The 23,081-nt window shown below is 40.3% G+C and overlaps 6 protein-coding genes across 8 annotated transcripts; 3 read left to right on the plus strand and 3 right to left on the minus strand.

Annotated features, from left to right (window-relative positions):
• The first annotated feature begins 2,953 nt into the window (after positions 1–2,953).
• LOC108888029 (C3a anaphylatoxin chemotactic receptor) lies at positions 2,954–6,868 on the plus strand. Its single transcript, XM_018683829.2, has 3 exons — positions 2,954–3,032; positions 3,974–4,137; positions 4,734–6,868. The coding sequence occupies exons 2-3, from the start codon at positions 4,000–4,002 to the stop codon at positions 5,658–5,660; spliced, it is 1,065 nt and encodes a 354-aa protein (XP_018539345.1). The 5' UTR covers positions 2,954–3,032; positions 3,974–3,999; the 3' UTR covers positions 5,661–6,868.
• On the minus strand, positions 6,809–11,428 carry cenpq (centromere protein Q). Its single transcript, XM_018683830.2, has 8 exons — positions 11,067–11,428; positions 10,917–10,983; positions 10,669–10,777; positions 10,092–10,160; positions 9,279–9,408; positions 8,821–8,940; positions 8,033–8,107; positions 6,809–7,670 (listed from the first exon to the last, which is right to left on the minus strand). Exons 1-8 carry the CDS (start codon positions 11,169–11,171, stop codon positions 7,479–7,481), a joined length of 867 nt encoding a protein of 288 aa, XP_018539346.1. The 5' UTR covers positions 11,172–11,428; the 3' UTR covers positions 6,809–7,478.
• A 347-nt stretch (positions 11,429–11,775) lies between these two features.
• mrpl16 (mitochondrial ribosomal protein L16) lies at positions 11,776–15,044 on the minus strand. Its single transcript, XM_018683828.2, has 5 exons — positions 14,809–15,044; positions 14,080–14,151; positions 13,691–13,839; positions 12,934–13,227; positions 11,776–12,523 (listed from the first exon to the last, which is right to left on the minus strand). Exons 1-5 carry the CDS (start codon positions 14,876–14,878, stop codon positions 12,332–12,334), a joined length of 777 nt encoding a protein of 258 aa, XP_018539344.1. The 5' UTR covers positions 14,879–15,044; the 3' UTR covers positions 11,776–12,331.
• Positions 15,045–16,017: 973 nt separating this feature from the next.
• Positions 16,018–19,837, plus strand: LOC108888021 (tyrosinase). 2 transcript variants are annotated; one of them, XM_051074172.1, is made up of 7 exons: positions 16,018–16,889; positions 16,965–17,175; positions 17,320–17,461; positions 18,225–18,451; positions 18,546–18,656; positions 18,741–18,790; positions 18,900–19,837. In XM_051074172.1, exons 1-7 carry the CDS (start codon positions 16,110–16,112, stop codon positions 19,059–19,061), a joined length of 1,683 nt encoding a protein of 560 aa, XP_050930129.1. In that variant the 5' UTR covers positions 16,018–16,109; the 3' UTR covers positions 19,062–19,837. The 2 variants fall into 2 exon arrangements, with proteins under 2 accessions (XP_050930129.1, XP_018539338.1); XM_018683822.2 differs by having other exon boundaries at positions 16,019–16,889; positions 18,225–18,445.
• Positions 19,601–20,959, minus strand: txnl4b (thioredoxin-like 4B). Of its 2 annotated transcripts, none has more exons than XM_018683826.2 (3): positions 20,739–20,959; positions 20,496–20,647; positions 19,601–20,189 (listed from the first exon to the last, which is right to left on the minus strand). In XM_018683826.2, the coding sequence occupies exons 1-3, from the start codon at positions 20,886–20,888 to the stop codon at positions 20,024–20,026; spliced, it is 468 nt and encodes a 155-aa protein (XP_018539342.1). In that variant the 5' UTR covers positions 20,889–20,959; the 3' UTR covers positions 19,601–20,023. The 2 variants fall into 2 exon arrangements, with proteins under 2 accessions (XP_018539342.1, XP_018539343.1); XM_018683827.2 differs by having other exon boundaries at positions 20,757–20,957.
• A 205-nt stretch (positions 20,960–21,164) lies between these two features.
• Positions 21,165–23,064, plus strand: trmt10c (tRNA methyltransferase 10C, mitochondrial RNase P subunit). The gene has a single exon (XM_018683823.2). It carries the CDS (start codon positions 21,418–21,420, stop codon positions 22,948–22,950), a length of 1,533 nt encoding a protein of 510 aa, XP_018539339.1. The 5' UTR covers positions 21,165–21,417; the 3' UTR covers positions 22,951–23,064.
• The last annotated feature ends 17 nt before the right edge of the window (positions 23,065–23,081 follow it).

Here is a 23,081-nt window from a genome sequence, read left to right on the forward strand (position 1 = left end):
GAATAGTGAACTGAAAGTGTTGTCTGATTTCATGGATTAGACTCCAGGGGCCTCATTTATCAAAGAAGTTCTTCATATTTGCAAAGAAACACGTTTAAAACAAAAAACAAAAAAAAATGGTACTTATCAAAGTCGCACATGTACAACTTCACCCAGTGAACAATGAAATCTCACCTGTTTTATATCAGTCTGCTCGTGCACAGTCAGGCTTAGTTACAAAAGCCAAACATGGATAACCACATATCTCTGAAAGTCAAGTAGCCTTGATGTGTGGAAAAAAGTAAAAAACAAGAAAAATGAGTATGAATAACATCACAGACAATGAGGTTAAAGTTTTGCAACATGTTCTACAATGTTTCCACTGCTTCGACACCTCACTGGTTGCCATACAAGTGGTTACAACCACAAGTGAGGTAGAGTGTGCAAATCCCGTCTGTACTAACCACGCTAAAACACAAAGCAATTCCAAACTATGATCTAATAATGTCTTGCACAGTAAGACTAAAATCCATTCAGCTGAAATGGTTAGACCTGCTTTTGTCAAAAGATAAATAAATAGACAGAATGGGAACAGGTGATTGACAAATGATTCACTTTACAGTGGTCACATAAAAGGTTTGCAGAACACAAAATAGATATTTGGCACAGTACCACTCTGATTTTTTTTTTTTCTTTCTCTGCTTTTATATGGTTTCACCTGTCATGTGAATAGTAAATTTTTTAATGCAGACCGTTGACAACTGAGTTATTGGCAGATCTGCCACCTTGACTCACTGGTGCACTACTACAGAAATAGAACAAAATATAGGCATCATTTACTCAAAAGAAATGATCAGCTTGTTTTCCAAATAAAAATGGAAAGGAAGGAATAGTTTAAAATACAGTATATCCATTATTACATGCTCGAAAGTAGAGTTGGGGTTTGTGCATATGTAACTTTGGAATCCATTTGCCTGTGATTATGCCTGTCTACCACTGGGAATTGTTGGCATACCTAAATGTATACACATTTTCAAGCGCAAGAAGTGATTAATAAATTGAATTCTGTGCACAGAAATGAGTGTAGGGATGGTCTAAGCACAAAACTGTGCACTTGCGTGGCTGATAAATAAGGCCTGAGGTTCATTTACTCCTAACTCCATCTACATCTTGTGGATGTTACTAGTCTAAGGGCTCACATACTTTTTCCAGCCCACATAGTGTAGATTTTAATATAAAAATAGATTTTATTTTCTTTGTAACTTAGATGAAGCTCTGACCATATTTTAAGAAAAATACACCAATGCAGATTATCAAAAGGATTCACTGTGCACTGTGCATCAGTGCACTTAAAGCCTCAGAAACCCTGAACAACCAGCCACAATTGTAAGGCCTATACAATGGTAAAGCGTAGTGATTGTGGTATCTTTAGCAACACACATGCATGTCGTCTCAGTGTGGGCTTTGACCCACAGCTATAGATTGGTTGGTGGCTGCTGTAATAGCACACACTTCTAACCAAATACCATAAACCTGTGTGAGCTGGAAAGATCTGTGAAAGCAGAGAGCTGTGTTGAATCAACCAACATTAATTATCAATACACCAGTTCAGCGCCAGCAGAATCTTTATCAGCAAGAAAGTCGGCCCCTTGATAAGGATCAGACCAAGGACCTTTAGGAGCTGTTGCTCTGTCACTTTTGACTAACTTAACCGCAGTATAGAGTGTGTCCAGCTAAAGCAGAATTTGCAGAGGTATAAACCACAGCTGTGTGCTAAACTGGACGCTACTGTGTCAAAACAAGTACAGTTTCAGTTAAAATGTGGTTAGACTGGGTGTCTAAGCAGCCCCAACGCAAGCTTGTCAGACAACCTCAACATCATGCAACACGGTGGGCACATAACCTCCCCCCTAAAAACCACAACTTGTCATTCTTACACTCTGGTTGTTCTGATTTTAAACTTTAGAGATGCTGACGGGAAGATGTTTCCCTGTTTCCACTCTTAATGCTAAGCTAAGCTAACCACCTGCTTGTCAGACAACCTCTACATCATGTAACACGCGAGAGTGGCAGTTCCACACAACATATATCCACGTGAAGAAGAGAAATGACAAACAACTGCCCAAAATATATAACTTGAAATTGATTGCATACAGTGATTAAATGCAGTGTTCAAATTATGGAAGTTATAAAAAAGGCGAAAAGTTTGACAGTGTTGCCCCCATCAATTAAGGGTTAGACCTCCTTAAGTCCTGTGGATTATTCTGCATTTTGACATAAAGGCCACCAAGCCACCTGTATTATACATGTGTCGAGAGTTAAAACTGAGATTGAAAGCACTTTTAATATTTTTTCCGGTGTTAAAACCACAGGTTTTTTCACTCTGATTACACTGTCCTCCACTCTTCATTACTTCCCACAGACTTACAATAAAGCAAAGTTCAAATAGGGAAAAAAATGAAGAGATTAGGCATGTAAAAAATAAATAAATAAAGCAACTATGGTGTGTCATGGTGGTTCAGTAGTCTTAAGATGCTGGCCATGTGATTGCAACATCATCAGTTTGAGAACGGCTGGGGGATATGCAGCATTTCTTGCATTTAATTCTCCTCTGTCCCCTCATTTCCTGCCACTGCTCATCATCTACTATCTCATTAAAGCAAAAAGTGACCAATTTGGAAACTTTTAAATTAGGTTTCTAGCTAAAAGTATGTGGGACTATTTATCCTGAGGAATAAGGAAAAAGTGAGCACAATACGTTTCTTACTGATGAGAAAATTGTAAAAACAAACAAAACAAAACAAGCCTCTTAGCTATTTCCCAGTTGATACATAGAAATTGGCTTCTCATTGAAAAATATTATGGTCGAAACTAATGTTTCTGATGTTTGCAGATATGTTCATAGGAAGCAGTGTGTGTTGCAATCACACAGGAAAGAGAGGGAGGGAGAGAGAGAGAGAGAGAGAGAGAATTGCTCTTATAACAGCCACTAGGCACACCTTCTTTCTTTATCTCCTGATCTGGCTCTTCTACACACAAGACATTTAGAGGAGGTAAGAAGAAAAGTCTTTAAATTAACAAGACACAGATTCTGTAAATCCTGTTTCCTAGACTTTTAGGCCATCGTTGATTCTAGAAATATGAAATGTATGAGCTTTTAATTACAGAACCACAACTGTTATCAGTGACTTTGGCACAGGTTAGCCCTGCTACTGGTGTGGAGACCAGAGGTGTGTTCATTAACACAGGAGTGTTTGCGTGCATGCTGTTCTCATTCCAGCAGCACACAAACAGGCCTGGTCTAGATGTGCTTTCAGGCAGGGCCCTGGGGCCACAGTGGCTGCAGGAAAAAAAAATTCCTTTCTTTGTAATCATTACTGATGATAAAACACCTGACTCGAGTACTGTGAATATATGTGTATGACTGTTTTGACATTGTGGGGACTCAACTCTAATTTGGGGAGAGAGAGCTGGTCCTTGCTTGGTTGACCATTCAATTTTCCTAAGTCAGTTAGGTAGGTTTGGGGATAAGCACACAGTAGTTAATGTTAAGGTGAAGATAAGTCTCTCTCAAAAGAATGTCACTTCTCTTCACTTTCACTCTTAAGTGAAAAAAAACACTGTGTCAGGAGATACAACACGACCACAGATTACATTGCTACACTCTAAAACATGCTGGCTAAAACAAGCTGCTTCCATTCGATCTTTTAATCTAGAGGCAGAGAGAGTTCTCAGAAAACAAAAGTATCTGTATGAAAGGAAGTCTGTGGTGACATGGTGGTATGTGTGTGGACATCAACATGTCTGTCTTTTAAGCAACTAACATGTGAAATCCATATTCACATGCAATCATGCATGTTACACACTTTCCATCTTTGTAAATGACCCAACAGATTCCTATGATCTTGTGACATTTTCTCTTTCCGGTGAAACTTCAAAACAGCCAAGAAAGGTATGCATCTGTGAGATCAAATATATGTCTGCTGTTTTTCAGCCTGTCCCCAGTTAGACATCACATCAATGGCTCATATGAATGGGACACAGTTTCCTGTCCATGCAGTGAACCAGCCTCTAACTAACCCCAACAACTCCAGCAGCTCATGGCAGACAGAAGCAGTCAGGGGTATCGAAATAACAGTTACCCTGCTCATCTTCCTGGTGAGAAATCCATCATGGCTCCAGAGCCAACCTGTGCCATGAATATTATACACTACCATTGCACACAGGGCTGGAAATATTGACAGAGAGGCTGCATAACGGTATATAATACTAGTTGGAATCACATATTGCTTATTAGGGCCACTGAATGATTTAACTTTCATAAAACTCTTCTATGTGCAACAATGTTACCTTTATAATAAATTCAATTCACAGGTGAGCATAGCCCACTATGTTGCCCTTAACATTTTTAAATAAATACTTTTTTTCTTTTTTAATTTTGGGAGATACACAGGGGCTATTTTTTGGTCAGGGGCAGTTATTTAATGGAGTCTGGCCAAGTAATAGTGGTCCACAAAAAAATCACAACTTATCATTTTTAACTTTGATTCTTCAGATTTTTAAAATGACAAATAACGTGTTAACTTGTCAGCTTCTGAGGTGCTGACAGGCAGATGTTTTTACCTATAGACAAAGCCCAGCTAGCTGTTTCCCTGTTTCCAGTGTTGCATCAGTCTTCTCATCGAGAAAGCAATTATTGCTTTAAAGTCTGTCATCTGAATCTAATTACCAGCTTGTTTTCTTGGCTCCTCAAGGTGGGCGTACCTCTGAACGGGCTGGTGGTGTGGGCACTTGGATTACGAAGTCATCGTCATCTGGTGCGCAGAGGCAGCAGTGAGGAGACACGCGCTGCCAGCAGTTTCCGTGTTTATGTCCTGAACCTGGCCATAGCTGACCTGGTGCTGGTCCTCCGCACCCCTCTGATGTTGGGCTACCTCGCTCACAAATACAGCTGGCCGTTTGGCCGTGGTTTCTGCCACCTGATCATGTTCCTGCGAGGCCTGGGGTTGTACGCCTCAGCGTTCCTCCTCTGTGCTGTGGCCCTGGAGCGATGCCTGTGTCTGCTGAGGCCTGTGTGGGCTCGACTGCGAAGGCCCTCCTGGGCTGTTCCTCTGGCCTGTGGCATCTTGTGGCTGGTGGCCACAGTCCTGTCTGCCCCCTACTTCTACACTGCAGTCCTAAGGGAAAGCAATGGGACATACCACTGCCTGGAGAGTGGGCAGTTTAACATGGGGCTGTTTCTCACAGAGACGGTAGCAGGTTTCATCTTGCCCCTGCTGGTGTTCCTGGGAAGCAACCTTGCTGTATTGCTCACCATTAAGCAAGCAGTGCCCCCAACACCCACCTCCACCACCCCTTCAGTTGCACGCAAGATGACTAGGATGTACCACGTGCTTTTTTTCACCATGCTCCTCTTCCTCACCTGCTGGGTGCCCTATTTCGTTTGTCGGTTCCTGCGGGCCTTGGCCAAGGAACAGTATAAGCCAATAGTATATGGCACGTACATCTCTCTGTACCTGGTGTACATCAAGAGTGCTCTTAACCCTGTGCTGTATGTGTTTGCTGCCCGAGGCTTAGGCCGTGCTATCAAAGCTTCGGTTGTCTCCACTGTTGAACGACTTTTCAATGATGACTCTATGGAGTCCATACGAAGGAAGTCACTTAAGAACTCACAGATGTAGCTGAGATGTTTTGAGATTTTAAGTAGTTTTGATATGTTAAAAACATAAATGCCTTTCATCTATGAAAAGTGGAGAATGTCTTAAGTATTACTTTTTATTGCTTGATTCCTCCATTTGTGCAAATTGCTCATACCCCTAAAAAGTGAGCATGGTAAATAAATTAAAGACAGGTTTCAGGAGCTGAGCTGTATAAAGGAGTGTTACTGTAAAGCACTTGCCTGAGGCCAGTGTCTTCCAAATCAATCTGAAAGATACAGCAAATGGAGAAATAGGTGGATCTCATGTCTCACATTTAGAGATGTAATCCTGTTGATTGCTTTGACTGTACCTTAAAGAGATCTTAGTTGAATCATAGTTTGATTGCACTTCCTTCTGTCATTTCACCATGTAGCAAAGACATTCTGACAGGAGATTCTCTCCACTGGAGATCACTGATGTGAAAAAGTTTGATTTAAAGTCTTGGATCGATGTTGGCTGACAAACAATGTAACATAACTCAACACCTGTGATTTGTCAGGAGCAGAAAAAGTATGGCACAACAGTGAAGTGTAGAAGGACTACTTGTTTTATCAAACAGTGAACCAGGCAAGGTTTCACTATCGTCAGCCAAGAACAAGAAGATACATGGTCAGTAAAACTAAATGACTAAAGACTCCAAAAATGCAGCTTTTGTTGCAGCATGCTGAAGGCAGGGTCATAACTGGCAGAAAAGTGAATTCATGAAGCATCTTGTCTATTAGCTCATGGGAAGGAAACATTTCCTTGGTAAATAACAAACCAAAAGCAATGCATTGCAGTGTTGCAATTTCCAGGCACCAGAGTAACCTGTGACATATGGGTTCCTGTGAAAAATAACACCATTAAGCTTGCATGTGCTGTCTCAAGAGTGGTCTAAGGAACCGATACTCTGTTCATTCGAGCATTAGATTTCCACATTAAAAAAGGTCCTATTCTTCATATCTGGTGCTACTTGTTTCTACTGGATAACCCAGTGAATGTATGTCTGTAGGCTCTGAAGTACAACATGCTGAGCAGGAAGTAAATATGTTGCAGTATCATCATTACATTGCAAATGTACCATGTCCATGACTGAACTTCATATGATGGCTTAACTATTGTTGTTTATAAATGCAAAAAAAACAAACAAAAAAACTTGGTAGCACTTTATATTTTTTCTGTCTACAATTAAACATGAAAAACAAAAGTCATTTCTCCTGTCCATGTACTTATATCTGATCATATTGTCACTTTTGACAGCTGTGCTTGTAAGAATGAATTTGCCTTTAGTTTATATCTTTTTAACAGCAATATTTCTTGAATTGAAGTTCATTATTTTGGTGTTTAGGCTCAAACGATTTTAGAACTTGGGTGTCTGAACTTTCTTTGCACCAAAAACAAATATCTGCTAAGTGACCCCTGATTTATAATGTTGATATTTATCTTCATACTGAACCAATAGCAGAAACCTGGAGAACAACACACACTGCATTTTTTTACCTACTTACACAATCTTTCTTTGCTTTTCCCAAACTTAAAGAAATCCTCATGATTGACATGGTTGCGGTCTTTAATAACACAACTACTACTGAAATTTTGGAAATTTCTAACTCAACACAAAGTGGCTGCAATTTTTTAGGCTCCATTGCTTATTGCACATGTTTTGTTTCACAGCCACAAAAAGTGGAACTGAGAAACATTAACACCAAGTACTATTTCCTCATGCACCAATGCTACAGAAAATGTGTGCACACTACTTACACATGTCCATTTTTCTTGCTTTCATAACATTTTTTCAGACCTGTGTAAGGAGAGATTTGGCTAAGTTCCCTCAGAACAAGTTGCACCAGTGGTGGGTGTGAAGCCAGGGTTGAACAGCTGATCAGCGAGTTTGTGTGCATGTAAAAGAAGCACCTGGGCATCCTGGATGGGCTTTGATTGCTGCAGAATTTCTCCCAGTTTTCGTGCAGTGGCCTCTGAGTCACTGTCTGGTATCATTTTTCTCATCCAAGTCTGAGGAGAATAAAAAATTATTTAGCACTACTGTGATTTGTAAAACGTTCTCAGAAACTGAAAAGTAAACTAATATTTGACTTGCAGTTGAAAAAAAAAAATCAACCCAGACATGTCATGTTTCCTCTGTGCCTTGTGTAAGACAGATTTCATATTTTCCTTTCACAATATTACAACGAAGTTGCACCACAGATAAAATGTTTAGACCTTCCTGTTCCATTGTAAAGGAAGAGCCGACTCGGACATTTTCACCACATCTTATTCACAAAAAACTGAATATGAAAGCCTTCAATAGTAAAAACAGCAGTTGTGCAAAAGGACAGATATTGTGAAAGAGTTTTTTGTGCACCACTCACACTCACCTCTAATGTTGTCTCGTCTTTTTGTGGAAGGTGAGGTGGAAGGTCAAGAACTGATTGTTCACTTATCTGTAAGTTCTGTGTGAACGCAGACAGGAAGAAAGAGGTATAAGTAGCAATTAATCTCTTTATCTCTCCATCTATTTGTTGAGATAAATGAAAAATGTAAGTGAAAATCTCAGATTTGATACAGTTCACATGCACTATGCGAACTGAAAACAGACATTTCCTGTACCTCCACCTCAGACTTATTTTTTCAAGAACAAACCAATTATGTCAAATCAGAGTTGCCATATTTCAGCCGAATTTCACCATGATGTTCAACTGAACCAACAAGAAGTGTCCAGACTCACTTAGGTCAGACATGTTGATATTTCTGTGAGGAAATGCAGTCTACCATTTATATTTCTGGGTGACCTCAATTCTGACGTCTACTCTAACGACATGCCCCATTTAGTCAAGTAAAATCTCACAGATACCAAACTGATTTGGTCTTTGTACATTTTCTACCACAGGACATTTCTCATCCCAGTGCATTCAAAAACATGTAGCTTTACACATAATGTCTGCATTTTTGAGTGTGGACTTTGTTATTTAAATATCCTCTTAACACTTGTGTTTCCTGTCTGAAAAAAGAGAATGAATTTAAAACAATCAGCAAAGACTTATAAATAAACACTGATCTGAGGATGGTGCAATTAAGAAAAATAACTCCACATATTTAAAATCAGGGTGCACATACATATTTTGATTTGTTTTTATTTTTGTATTCTTGCGTGAGTGTTTTGTACCTCTTTAGCTTTTTCCTCCTCCTCTTCCACCTGGTCTCTCAGTGTACTGCAGGTATTCTGTAAAGAGACGGTCTGCTCCTCTGTACTCTCCAGAGCACGAACCACTGCCCTCAAGTCTTCCTGAAAACCCAGATGACACAACAAAATGTAACACACAGACACATTTCCTTACAAATATTGAAGACTATGAATATGATTATCATTTAGTCCATATAAATATATATAAATGGCTATAAAAGGCGACAACCTAGTGAAAATGCCTATATGCAGGGTCCCAAAGACAACAGTAACAATGGATATCAAATTTATTTCTTTTTCCACCCAACAGGTAAAGGGAATAAACCAACAAATGTTTGTTTTGTCTAAGACATAAAAGTAACCAGGTGGAGCGGTGGTCATCCTGAAAATATCATAGTGAAATTATCACAGTATTGGTATACTTCTGCAGTGTTTTTCACCTCCAATGTCCCCAGAGTCTTCTCTCCAACCACCAACTTCTTGGTCTCCTCCTGGTGGCGGTGAGATGTCCGCTCCAAATCTTTTTGTTTCTGTTCTGGAACTTTGAGCTGTGCACACTGAGCAAGGAACCTAAGAGAGTTTTGAAAATATAAATCAGCAAAAACACAAAACAAAACAAAGAAAGAAAGCTACTAAGACAATTTAAGTTTTTTCCTGATTAATTCTTTGAAATAAAGGTGTTAAAATCAATAGTTAGAAGATTAAGGATTGGTGATAATTTGATATTCTGAATGGCATTGTATCATAATGATTTGATCATTTATCACATCCTTTTTTAAAAAAAAAAAATCTGTGGTCCAAATCAATAATCCGTTAATCAGTTCTGTCAATTAAAAAGCATAAGTTGGGAGTTTTGTCCAGTGCCATGCACAACAGTGGAACAAAGTTCACTTCACTGAAGAGCAACATCGTTACATGAGTTGGCACGTCTTTTCATACTGTGATATGGAGTGTGTCCAAAACCACTCCCTCTTTAATAGACACTAAATACTTTACTCAGTGGTGACAAATGATTGTGTCATACAAGGGTAGGTTTGGTAACTGTAAAATGCAGAGGATGGCATTGTGGGATTGTTAGAGGACATGGACAGACAAACACAAACACACACACACACACACACACACAGTATATGTACTGTGTAACATAACAAACCTGCTCATTATCATTAATATGTGTGTAACTGGAAGGGTTAGTAAATATATACCATTAGTCATTCATGTAATTTCTCACCAATTTCTCACTTACTGCTCACCTGTTTTTCATTATGTTCAGATGTTCCTGGCTCTCTGTCTTCTCTTTCTGTCTCAAAGCAAGAGTAGCTCTGTTAAGGAAGAAAAAAGTGTCCTTACAAAGCTGAGCTTGACTATTATTTATAAGCTGTGCCTCCCAGTTTTGTCAGGGGGAAAACTGTATACCAATCTTAAATGTGCAGATACATACTATTGTGTGCAAAAGATTGGGCATCCCTGTGCAAATTACATATTTTGTTGAAGTGAAAACAGCCCCTGCAGCAAACAGAATGAGCCTTCAAATGTTAATAAAATAAAATGTAACACTGGATTAACTGAAAAAATAGAAACCATTACATAGTTAAAAAGACATTTGCAACTATGACATTTTCTAATTCATGAAATAAAAATTAACATGTATTAACATTTAAGGAAATGCTAATTTTCATGTCTGTTGGTTGTTTTCACTTTTTCAAAGTTAACCCAACTTTTGTTTACACCTCTATCTCAGAACATATACACCAAAAGAAGTAAAGAATGCTTTTCAGAGTGACAACAAGAGGCTCACAGGGAATAAAAGTGCTCAGCTGTGAAACTCACAGTATTGCCAGGTCCATTATGTTCTCCAGAGCAGTGATAGAGGACCTCGGCATCACCTTCCAGTTTTCCTGTCCTTTAACTTTCTTGGGAGCTGAAGATGGGCCTTCAGCTGTGCAGGACACAAACAGAAGCAACACAAGCAAGAGTTTGCAATTACACAAGCAAGTATGTTGCACCATCTCTGCATTATCTAACATTTTTACACTTTACACAGAAGCGAGACATCAAGCTAAAGAAGCTGCTCTAACCTTTCCTCTTCTGTGCTGGCTTTGGGTGGGTGCTCTTGCCACTGTTAACATCACTGAGCTCCTGGTCCTAAAGTAAAAATAGTCGGTAACAAGTTAACCAGAGACTGTCAGGACAATGCAGACATGATGTCAACATTTACTTTATCTTACCCGATGCTCTATTGCTTCTTGTTTTGTTATCTCTTCTGTTTTTTTCCTCTTTTTCAAGTTAGGTGCTTTTGATGCAGCCCGGTTAGACCCTCGCACGGGTTTCATATCTGCTAGCTAGTTAACGATAACGGGTAATGTACTGCAATGAGAAGTTAATATAACGTCTGGCTAAGCTAATTAGCCAACACTAGTAAAGCAACGACAAACAAGGGTTTCCTTTGACTAAAAAGTAAGACGCTAAACAGCTAATATAACGTTAAGACACAGACGTCGTACATTAAATCGCACGATAGACATGTAGTTAATACTAGTCGTCAGCTGTCGAGCTACTTTTTCGCGCTGTTGTTTTCGAACAGTTTGGTTGACAGTACGCATGCGTTAAATCGTCAAACTTTTACCCGGAGTTACGCTTTCCAGGCAGCTATTCCGTTCAGGCTAAAACCACTTTACCAATGCTAAACGCCAGATAGGGGGGGTGCCTAGTTGAAGCGAAAATCAGTTGTATTAGTTCATGAATGTATCGACAAACAAATCAAAAGCTTCCTTCCCTTTAGTAGCAAACACTTCCCTGAATGAACACAACATCAAGTCGAAAACGCTGCCTGTGAGAAAAGAAGCAGGGCACAGAATACATTTCTCAAGTGGATTGAAGCCATTTTGAGAAACTGGGAGTTTTTCTTCAGAAAGGGACTGTTAAAAATGTACAAACTAAGAAAGAAAGTGATGTCTTTATTTTAATACAATTTATGAATACAACATAAGTGTAATATATAAAACAAAACCCAGCCATGGAAATTACCTTCTGAGGTGATTTTGACTGGCAGTCTGCTCTAACCAGATTTAGAGAAATACATATTTTTTTTGGACTGGTGAATTATTAGAAAATACTTCACAGTCACCTATTTTGTGATTTTTATTCATTAGTTTGTTGTTGCTCTTGATATAGCGAAATTTTGTGTTCACTTATCTCATATCTTTTTGCAGCTGATTAGACAAAGGCATTCAAATTCAATATTGTCACAATACTTGAGTCACCATGTGAAATTGAAATACATAATATAGTTTATTAGTTTTTTGAAGCAAAAGAAAACAGTCATTTTAACACAACATAAAATTCATTAATATGTGTTTAAAAAAAAAAAAAAGTAAGAAGATTCCAAAATATGACTAGGAGCCAAAGGATTCCAAAATGTTGGTCGCCTCTTCAAAGGTGTGGTCTGGATGGGATCATATTACACTGTACTGATTTCCATCCTTTGGGTCTGTCACACCCTTCCCGGGAGGTGGAATTTGCCCATGAAGCGTCCACCATTTTTCAGGTCAAAAGGGCTGAGAACTTTCCTGATACCCAGCATGTTGCCCCTTGCTATTTGCTTAAAGGTCCAGGGATTCTGGTTGTTCTGTTCCATATCAGCTTGCTTCTTTTGAAAGGCTGCTAGCATCTCTCTGCTCATTACCTGAAATAAATAAATAGGAATAAATTGTATAGCAAAGATGCCAAAGGGGAAAAACAGTCAGAAGCACAGTATTTAGAAATTAATAACAGTTAAAGTGATGAAATATGTTACACATAAATAATTACAGATTCAGCTTTCAGGTTATTAGGTGGCAAAAGTGCAAATTTACTACAGTTAAATTGTTGTTACACATTTGTGTCCATGCATCTCATACAGCTAGGTAAACTAATGGAAGTTATAATGTATATAACATTCAGATTAAACTGTTTTAGAAAGATGTGCCAACTGAGTGTAAATGATTTACCAAGCATGTATGATTATGGAGTCATCACTGTTAGGCACTTTTTCAGATTATATTACATTTATTAAGACAGCAACTGGCCGTGTACACACTGCCTCTGTTATCTCACCTTGGCAGGGAAGGGTAGCTTCTTTGCCACTTCAGTTAAGATATGCTCAACCTCCCCCAGCTCCACCTTTCCTCCCACCTCCACGATAAGGCGACCGTAGCGGACAGGTGTCACATAGTGGTCGATGGCTCCTTTGCCCCCACCCATGCGCTGACCCAGACCTTTACGTGTGATGGGCTTATATGGGGCGTTGATGCGCCAGCGGGCAAATGTAGTCCGGGAATCCATCTTGCGGTTGATAGTTAGACGCATCATCTCCATGTGACCCCAATGGAGGTAGCCCCCTCCCAGGGCCTGAGGATCAGGAAGAGATAGAGAAAGAGGAAAATGTCATGCTCTGAATAACAACTTTCTATTGTGTGTGATGGAAAATGTTAGTTGGAAAGATAATGCTGATAATTTCCCTAAATCATAAATGCTATCATTCTTGACACAAGAGTGAATAATATTTATAATAATATTATAATATTTATAATTTATGTTGAATTGCAGATGTCACACAGAGTCATCTCCTGTTCTGCAGAAATGTAAAACTGAACTAAAAAGTTTCAATGTTCTGTACTGGAAATAAGAATAAATGTCTAAACACTCTGTACTTGTATCCTGTAAGGACTGTGACATATGTGACAGCTGGCATTACAAGTCAAGTGGTGCACAGTTACAGACGGTTTAATGTTAAAGATGAGTTAAGAAAATACTGCAGATAATATAATTTTTAAGCAAGTATCACATATTGACAGAAAATGAATGCACTCACCACAATACCATACTGTCCTGTAGTGAAGGTATTTGCTGACACAGCTGGGCCTTGGATATCCTTCAGATTCTTCATCTCTTTCCTAGCCTTTATCACGTTAGGCACCTTGTTCAAAAACTTTAATTTGGGTTTCACTGGCAGCACCACATCTTCAGAGGTAAAAACAAGTATGAGGAATCATGAACATTAATATACAGTTTCAAGCAAACATGTCTACTTGCACAAGGATTTTTTAAAAATCCAAAGAGCTCTGTATGGGATGTTTTCCCTCCATTGTATACATGCACATGATTATGATTATGCATTATATCAAATAATATATAAACAAAAATTCAGAAATTGCTTTGAAAAAAATGCAATAAATGACAGAGAAGATGATGAATGATTACCACTGTAGTCTGGAGGGATTTCATACGTCTTCAAGCCAGCAGCTAAGACTTTCAAATGGTTGTACAAAGGACCTGTGAAATAAACAGCAGCAGCCGCATGTTTGCATGATGTTTGGCAAAAATCAGGCTGATATCACATGGTCATATGTTACTGCTAATATATCACTGCTCCATTTAAACTAGTGAATTTGAACATATCAATCTTCAAGCCAAAAGCAGAGAGAGGGAGAACGATTGTAGTGATACATTAATTTATTTATTAATCAATTAATTATAAAATAATAAGTCTTAAATGTATGTGTGTTTTTTAGTTGTTACAATTTAAGCCGTATACGGTTTTACATGTCCTCGTTAGAGACTGTCGCTCTTATTCCTCCACATATAATATGGTTCAACAGTGGTCAGCTTTATCAAAAATAAAAATCTATCACTCCTTGTTCTCCTCAGTCTCTCTCTGTACTTGTCCTGCTATCATCTTGTTTTCACCAGTATGAATCTTATCACCTGTTTTGTAAACCACAGTTCTCGGATATATTTAACAGAGTGATGTACGTTTTTACTGTGTATATATGTGTGTGTGTTGCATCTTCCCAGAGATTACAAGTAAACAAATATCCTTTCACCTAACTCTGATATGTATACATGTGTCCTGTATCTGTTAAATAAACCAGTAAAGAATCATGTACATCTCACACACAAGAAATACATTCACTGTGACGTTCACGTTACCTTGCCGGTGACCGGGGGCTCCACAGACACCGGTCAACCCGCCCACAGCAGCCTTGATGAACGATATCATGATGCTAATCTTGAAAGAGCCACTATAAATACCAAACTGTCACTTCAAATGGTCGAGATAGGGGCATTTTAGTTGGTTCACTGATTAAATTGTTATGAACACCATGCTCTGCACAAGGTCGCAGCCATTGCTGCTGCGCTGCTTCCTTCAATGTTCCGCCAAAGCAAGACACACTTCCTGTATGGACGTTTTTCATAATAAAAGCCTTTTTTTTTTTTTTTTACAAGGCTTCAACATGGCAGAAACCTCTTCTGTTTACTGGATGATTGGTGTGCCAAACCAAAAGTCAAGGCTGGATTACCAGAACCCCTGGTAGTCCTGTTAAGTCCTGGACGATCATATCTCCTGGGCTGAAACAACACGTAAAGCTACAAAAAGTAAAATGAAATTTTTGAAAGGACTGAACTATGTGCGTTAGGATTTCATCTGTTGGCCCCACTTGCACTTTCCTAACAATGTAGTAAAGATAAAGTTCTTAAAACTAGAGTTAGCCATCTTATATGCTGGACCCACCTTAACTGTTGATAGTGTATTTTGATTGTTACAAATAACAAATGGTTGAGATTGTTAGGAATATAGGGTTCTTCAGCAAACATTGTTCAGTTTGCTGTTATGATAAAAGAGGGTGTTTGATGTAAATAATGTATAATCTCTCATGGGGCCTTCTTTTATCATTTGTTGTAAGATGAAATACGGTGTGTTCTGTCCATTCTGCCCTAAAACATACACATCAGCATTACTGCCCCCTGTGTTATGTCACTTCATGACACGTGTTGCTGAACCTCCTCTGGTGAGAGATGGGTGATTGAAAGGATACAGGACGATGCTTAAGAAAGAGACTGTTCTACACCATTAGTGATCTATGGATGGTCTATCCAAAGTTCTGTTTTTCCTCTTCTCTTTCTTATCTATCACTCGTTGTCACACACACAGGACACTGACCAAATGTGATGAACTTTTGGGTCTTATGTTGACACAGCTGATACAGCACCAGCCGTGCCATTCCCTTTAAAATCCATTTAAAAATTAACCATGAATACAGAAGACTTCACAGAAATGCTTGTGTGCAACGTGTTCAAATATTGCAGCACGAGTGTCAAAGTATAAGAGCCTTACGTCATTTGCCCCTTAAAAGGAAGTTGCCAGTAACAAGCTGGTGAGTTGGCTGTATCCTTCTGGTGTTTAATGGGAGACTCAAATAGTGCAGTGATCTGTCTCCATCTCCTCCATCATGATGCTGTCATTTCAGTGGTTTCGGCTGGTCCTTGTGTTTTATCCGATGAGTCTCAGAGGCGTGGAGGCTCAGTTTCCACGTTCCTGTACAACACCAGAGGCTCTGCAGACCCGAGAGTGTTGCCCCCCCTGGAATGGGTCTCCCTGTGGGTTTAGCTCAGGGCGAGGAGTCTGTGCACCTCATCCTGCAAGAGACCTCCCAAAACCAGTGGATTACAGGGTGAACTGGCCCCGAGCCTTCTATGATTCAGTGTGCACATGCTGGGGAAACTATGATGGATCTGACTGTGGTCAGTGCCTCCCAGGCTGGAGAGGACCCCAGTGTCAGCAAAGGCACCATGTGGAAAGGAAAGAGATAACGGATCTGACTGATTCTGAGAGGGAGACCTTCCTCTCAAGCCTGCACCAGGCAAAACAGAGCCTCAGCAGCCGTTACAACATCCTCACAAGCAATGACACAACAGTGGACGGGAACTACGCATTTCAAAACACAAGTGTCTATAATCTGTATGTATGGATGCACTACTACTCAGCTAAGAGCTACGCTGGTTCTGAAAATAATGCTGCACACCGGGGCCCTGCTTTTCTTTTCTGGCACAGAGTGTTCCTACTTTTTATTGAGAGGGAGATCAGGGAGCTCACTGGGAACCAAGATTTCTACATCCCATACTGGGACTGGACCAGAACCAACCACTGCAACATCTGCACCAACAAGTATTTTGGTGGAGTCAGAGAAGACGGTCGTATAGACAGCGCTTCCCTTTTCTCAAAGTGGAAGGTGAGATATCATTCTCATCCCTCTCCAGACACATGTGCTTTCTCTTCCTCCAACTCATATTTCTTCTCTCCGTAGACCATATGTCCATTTCAGGAAAGTCTTGGTATAATCTGCATCCACTCTGATGCCTCTGATCCTGCACATCTGATCCGCAACCCTGGAAAGGATCCAATCTACAAAACACTGCCAACTGCTGCTGATGTTGAAGACACAATGGCAACACCACTTTTTGACACGCCTCCATTTGACATAACTTCTAAGAACAGCTTCAGGAGCAAGCTAGAGGGTAAATTGCCTATTAAACACCTATTATTCAAATGTCTGCCACATTTCAACATCAGTAACTGGTCAAGTAAGACTTCTCAAACATAGGAAAGATGAGCAGAAATGTTGAATCTAGTTAAAATGTATTTGCACTCTGTTCTCGAAGGATTTCAGATTCCCAGTGATTCCCGACACCTGAATGCCTCTATGCACAACCTGGTCCACAGATACTTCAATGGCACAATGTCTCTGGTCCCTACTGCAGCCAATGACCCCATCTTCATGCTACACCACAGCTTCATTGACAAGTGGGTTGGGTAATTCTAATTTGTGATTAAATTCCCATTAAAGGAAAGGTTTAGATTCTCTAATGTCTATTTGAATACCATACTGGCACGACCATGTACACTGGAAGAGTTACTGCAGGCCACAAAGAGACCCCTTCACAAGGAAGTTTAAATATGATGTGGGACAAAATCCATAGTCCTTGGTCTGTGTAAAAATGCATTGTAAAGTTCATCTGTGTTAGACAAATAAAGAGACAGAGGTTTGTCCCCCAACACTTATATTGAATACTCTTTCCAGCCATTATAGAAAAGATGAATGATTACGAGACCGAAAACTGTTTCATACACAAACTGTTTCAAGACAAATTTGAAAAAATGTGAATTTATCAAGGTTCTCAGAAAAGGTAGCCAAGAGCACAACTCTAGGGGCAGTGAACTGTGAAAGTAGTAGTAGAGTCTTTGCACAGGCAAGGTCAAAAGCACAGCCAGGATCAACACAGGTAGGCAAAGAACAGAGCACTGGAAAGCTAAGACATGTGGCATGGAGCCAACCTAGCAGAGAGTGAGCAGAAACAAATATCCTAGGGAGCTAATGAGGGAGTGTGGACAGGCAGGTCAGAGTGGCAGACATATATGCACAAACAACTAGACTGAATAAATGAAAGGATAAAACAGCAGACTGGAGCTCAAAACCATGGCAGAACCTATCCTTTAACCTTTGAAAATAAACATACAATTTGGGGGTTTTAAATAGTGTTCTCTGTGCTGTATAAAACGGTGTCAGGCTCCTCGAGAGGTGGTTGCAGGACCACAGCGAGGCGACCTACCCTGAGAGCGACCAGGTCCATCCAGCCCAGAGAGCGCAGGCCTACATGGCCCCCTTCTTCCCTCTACGCACCAACAACTACTACTTGGGCAGGGACACCAAGAGCCTGGGTTACAGCTACAAGGAACATAGCCTCTCTCGCTCTGCAGCAGGTCACATCACAGCAACACAGGCTGAAGGTAGAGGTGATTGTGAAACTAATGTAAGAAGAAGTAAGACCTCATTATAGTTTCACTTTTGTTTGGTGGTGCACATGTGAAATTTATTCTTTACTGACAGAGTTTCTAGAGGAATCTTCAGCGAGTGGAGTCCAGTGGCAGTGGCCTGTTCTGGGCGTCTTTAGTATTGTACTGCTCTGTGTTAGCGTTGGGGCTGCTATCACATGCAAAGGTGAGAATTATCATCATAAGCTTGGGATGAATGTATCCATTATGGAGAGGTGTGTATTTGTCTAATCACATCATCTCTATTTAGACAAAAGACAACAAACACAGAATGCACAAACAGAGGAGAGACAGTCAGAGGTGAGACATCATTATTTAACAATACATCTGTTTTTGGTTGTTTGCACATGTGATGTGAAAATACAAGAAAACTAACTTCTGTCTCCCTCGTCTTTGTCTTTGAATGCAGTTTGATTGCAGGTCCAACTCTCTGTATGCAGTCTGGGTTAAAGAGAGGAATGAGAGCACTGACAAATCATCGTGCTCAGTTGATGCTGCCTTCTGTGGGGAAGGTGTAGAATCAGCTGTAAATGTGGGTATGGACCTTTGGAGTCAAAGAGATGGAGAGTGAAAGAGTTGCAAAGTGCAGGTGAATCAAAGCCTGCGTAGTGAATAGACCACCAATCGATGATGGATATTCTATAACAGCATCTGACTTAGATGGGCTTGATGTTATATAATCTGGTTACAACTAAAACTTAATTCACTTTTTGTCCATCTAATAGTTCATCATTCTAAGTGATTATTTAGTCCATTTGCTCAATTAACCTAGTCTCCAGTTCTTTAGGTTCATCTAATGCAGTCTAATACAACAGCCTATCTTCACAAGCATTGTAATCTTCAGTTTTTGGTCATACTCTTACTGTTTAGAGGGGTGTTGATTCAACTGCATGAGCATTTTTACAGGATGTGGTTTGTGGTGGCACTGAATTGTATTTCATTATGCTGAGAAGTATCTCTAATACTGAGTGTTTGTGCAGTTCCATAAAACTGAAATATAGTTGAGATACATATTCCTACATGCTCGCATGATGAGGCAACCTAAGCTATTCAGACATGGTCTGCTCCTCTTTACATAGAGAAAGCGTCAATTTACATGAACTTCAAATAAAAACTTAAAAAATAAAAGTTTATTATAACAGCAAGATGTGTACACTGGGTAAAGTTACTGTATCTTTCTGCTGATATACAGCTGTTTTCCATGGGAAATATCAAAATGGCACAAGACATTTTCACAAGAAAAAAATAAAATCAACTCAATCATCAGAACTCACATCCTGTCTGTCAAACATGAACTAATGAGAAAAAAAATATGTAAAAATAAAAATGTTTCACTTTTCAATTTGACTATGGAATCAAAACCATTGCATCTTTCCATCTGCTCAGACTGTATTCCACAGAGGTTTGGACAAACAGTGTTTATGTGTACACAGGTGCACTGTGGAGTTTTCTAGTAAACAAAGCTTCTGTTTACATTCTGCACTCAGAGGGAAATCATTATGATCCTAGAGCCACACAGTGGACATGTTGAGTCTAGATTCCATGGTAGAGGAGGTCATATTTGGGAATATTTTGAGGGTCTATGGGACTCTGGACGATCATCTTCCCCCGCATGGCTCCTCTGTATATGACCTCAATCAGATCCATGAAATCTTGCTTTGTCTTAAAACTGCCGACAAATTTGGTGTGATCTGGGGAGCTAAAAGAGAAAAAGTAAAACAACAGTGTGAACATGTGTGTAACTTCTTGTTGATAAGCATCCTTATGTGTTCAATGACCACCTTAGACATATATCACAGTAAACTGAAGAAATTTGCGTTTTTAAATGTTGGTTGGACATACAAGACATCTGAAGATATCACCTTTGCCTCTGCATTGTCATTTTATTGACCAAACAATTAATAGACGGATTGAGAAAATAATCAGCAGCACACCTGATAATGAAAACCGTCACTTTCATCTTTATTTTGACTCAGAAAATCGTTCAGACAGTTAGTTCACTTACCCGTAGTCCACCTTCATGTGCTGCCCGTTGAAAAAGAAAACAGTTGAGGGGATGTAGCTGATGTCAAAGTATCTGGTGTAGATGGGAGCTTTGTCCACATCAACGATGTAGATCGACGCCATGTTACTGAGGTCATGGGCAGTTTTAGACAACTAGGAGAAGAAGAGAACAGAAATGACACATTTTAGCAAAAGCAAAGGAAAAAAAGACACACACACACCGACACCGAGCAGCCTTATTTACATTAATAATCTTCCTTACAATCTCGTCGAGCTGGAGGCAAACCGAGTCTTCGTCTCTCCCAAACCGCAAAACTACGACTTTTTCTGCTACGCCTTTGATAACTTCATCTATGTCTTTTTTGCAAGATAATTTCGGCAAAAACAAACTCATTTTAGAAGCTACCAAATGATCTCTTATTTTGTTACCAGGCGGAAATGACGTTTTTGTCGCGGTACAACATTGCAAAAAATCCAACTGGAAACTGCAACCAATTAACATGATTGTAAAAAATATTATGAATATGATCGTTATTATTTATATTCGCGATTCACGATTAATAAAAGCTATAGTAAATTTATATCGGAAAAACATTTTGTTTCGGTAAGCGGGATACATTTTTAAAACCAGAGAAGCAGTGTCAGTTCACTACGACATATTATAGTGTAACACCGTGCGGCAACGTGACCTTCCTCTTATTTTTTGACAAGCATGGACGCAGAGTCCAGGGAAGTTAATGTTGATTAAAGACATTTGACAGGGTGCCGTTATTACTTGAAATGTAATGTAGCGTGTCCGTGAAAGAGAAAAGAAGCAGTGCCTCTTCGGTAACTTCTTTAGTTCCGTTTAAATTCCTTAAGACAGTGACAGTCTGTATTTACTAGTTTTAGTACTTAGCTGCTGCGTAAAGTCATTTATCGCGATGTTAAAGCTCTTCGGCATCCTGGGTTTTCATGAACTCTACAGATGCAGTCATTTTGTGGCATCCCGTGTTACCAAGAGGCAGCTCATGAGTGTTGTCCCAGTCTGTCATCACCGAGTATCCATCCCTGCTTGCCACTTCAGTACTGGGATCCCTGTAAGGAAAGATGCCCTCCAGCCTAAAGGAGAGAAGTCCGAGGAAATAGATCTGGACAAATGGAAATCTGTAATGAGATCAAAACCTGCTTCAGAAGAGAAACTACAAGTCAATGATGACGAGGACGTAAGTGATGATGATGATGATGATGAAAACCTCAAAGTACCAGAAGGTGACTCAAACGACAGTTCTTTACTGGAGGCGACCAGGGATCTGGTTGTGATGTGGCGCCAAGCTGGGAAACTTGTACCTCAGGAGATAACTGATGAGGAGGTTCAGGCGCTGGCAGCGCTCACCACCAAGTCCTCCAGGAAGAAGTACCTGAAGTACCTGGCCATCAAGGAAAACCAGAAAAGGATCCGTAAGGAGAAGCAGCAGAAGAGGAAGGCGGAGAGGGAAGCAATAATGGAGCAGAGAAGAAAGCAGGGCGGAGATGCAGAAGAAATTAAAAACTCATTTATCCTCCAGTTCTGGAACTGCTCCCTGGACAAGCTGCTGGCCTGGAGGAGTGCCCAGGCCATGATGTTTGGTCAGCCGCTCGTGTTTGACTTGAGCTATGACTCCAACATGACCAGACGGGAGATTGAGAACACAGTGTCCCAGCTGATGGAGGTGGAAGCGTGGAACCGTCGTGCCACTGACCCCTACCACCTGCACTTTTGCAACCTGCAGCCTGGTGGGACCTACAAGAAGGAGCTGCTCAGGCGGTACGGTGCAGAGACCTGGGACCGCCTGCTCATCACCAGCACTGACCGCCAGCACGTCGACGTGTTCCCCCATGAACAGCTCGTATACCTCACTGCAGACTCCCCCAATATCCTCCGCACCTTTGACCACTCCAAGGTCTACATCATTGGGGCTCTGGTAGACCGCTCCATCCAGTCAGGCCTGTCGTTGGCCAACGCCAAGCGTCTGAAACTGGCCACAGCCCGTTTACCGCTGGACGAGTACCTCCACTGGGAGATCGGAGCCAAAAATCTGACCCTGGATCAGATGATCCGCATCATGCTCACTATCAAAGAGACAGGGAAATGGGAGGAGGCGTTGCAGTTTGTGCCTAAGAGGAAGCATGATGGCCTCCACCAACAGCCGCCACAAAAACAGATTATCAGTGACAGATTCAGAGGAGTCAGCAGTCATGCTTTGAGAGAGGCTACTGACAGGCCGCTGAAATCTGGAGAGAGACACACAGAAAGGACATTTAAAAATGTGGACCAAAGTCAAAAAGAGCCCAAGTTCACCAGCAGAGACAGAATGGATGGACTCCTCATTGACAGGGGAAATAAACCAGCTGCTACCAGAGTACGCACATCATTTAAGAGTAACATGGAGAAAAGAAAAAATACAAGTCAAAGGAAGATGTGGTGGGAGGAGTGAAATCAATAAAAAACTGTAACTGGGTTAGTAAGAATGTGTATGTTTACAAGTGCTGTCTGAGGAAATGTATAAAAACTGAGCTGTGAAAAGTGGTGAATAAACTGTTGTAATAGATGCTTTTTGACTTTTTT

The sequence above is a fragment of the Lates calcarifer genome, linkage group LG2, assembly GCF_001640805.2.
Source record: "Lates calcarifer isolate ASB-BC8 linkage group LG2, TLL_Latcal_v3, whole genome shotgun sequence".
NCBI classification, from domain to species: domain Eukaryota; kingdom Metazoa; phylum Chordata; class Actinopteri; family Centropomidae; genus Lates; species Lates calcarifer.

Excerpts from the sequence above, each read along its gene's own strand:
- txnl4b (XM_018683826.2), bottom strand. The coding sequence starts at position 20,888 with ATGAGTTTGTTTTTGCCGAAATTATCTTGCAAAAAAGACATAGATGAA. Across the intron at positions 20,648-20,738 it reads TTGTAAGGAAGATTATTAAT|TTGTCTAAAACTGCCCATGA; the intron begins GTAAATAAGGCT and ends TTCTTCTCCTAG. Across the intron at positions 20,190-20,495 it reads CACATGAAGGTGGACTACGG|CTCCCCAGATCACACCAAAT; the intron begins GTAAGTGAACTA and ends TTTCTCTTTTAG.
- trmt10c (XM_018683823.2), top strand. The coding sequence starts at position 21,418 with ATGTTAAAGCTCTTCGGCATCCTGGGTTTTCATGAACTCTACAGATGC.
- LOC108888021 (XM_051074172.1), top strand. The coding sequence starts at position 16,110 with ATGATGCTGTCATTTCAGTGGTTTCGGCTGGTCCTTGTGTTTTATCCG. Across the intron at positions 17,462-18,224 it reads CACCACAGCTTCATTGACAA|GCTCCTCGAGAGGTGGTTGC; the intron begins GTGGGTTGGGTA and ends AAACGGTGTCAG. Across the intron at positions 18,791-18,899 it reads CAGAGGAGAGACAGTCAGAG|TTTGATTGCAGGTCCAACTC; the intron begins GTGAGACATCAT and ends CTTTGAATGCAG.
- cenpq (XM_018683830.2), bottom strand. The coding sequence starts at position 11,171 with ATGAAACCCGTGCGAGGGTCTAACCGGGCTGCATCAAAAGCACCTAAC. Across the intron at positions 10,984-11,066 it reads AAGAAGCAATAGAGCATCGG|GACCAGGAGCTCAGTGATGT; the intron begins GTAAGATAAAGT and ends TTTTTACTTTAG. Across the intron at positions 10,161-10,668 it reads ATAATGGACCTGGCAATACT|AGCTACTCTTGCTTTGAGAC; the intron begins GTGAGTTTCACA and ends CTTCCTTAACAG.
- LOC108888029 (XM_018683829.2), top strand. The coding sequence starts at position 4,000 with ATGGCTCATATGAATGGGACACAGTTTCCTGTCCATGCAGTGAACCAG. Across the intron at positions 4,138-4,733 it reads TTACCCTGCTCATCTTCCTG|GTGGGCGTACCTCTGAACGG; the intron begins GTGAGAAATCCA and ends TGGCTCCTCAAG.
- mrpl16 (XM_018683828.2), bottom strand. The coding sequence starts at position 14,878 with ATGATATCGTTCATCAAGGCTGCTGTGGGCGGGTTGACCGGTGTCTGT. Across the intron at positions 13,228-13,690 it reads CAGGACAGTATGGTATTGTG|GCCCTGGGAGGGGGCTACCT; the intron begins GTGAGTGCATTC and ends CCTGATCCTCAG. Across the intron at positions 12,524-12,933 it reads AGCTACCCTTCCCTGCCAAG|GTAATGAGCAGAGAGATGCT; the intron begins GTGAGATAACAG and ends TATTTATTTCAG.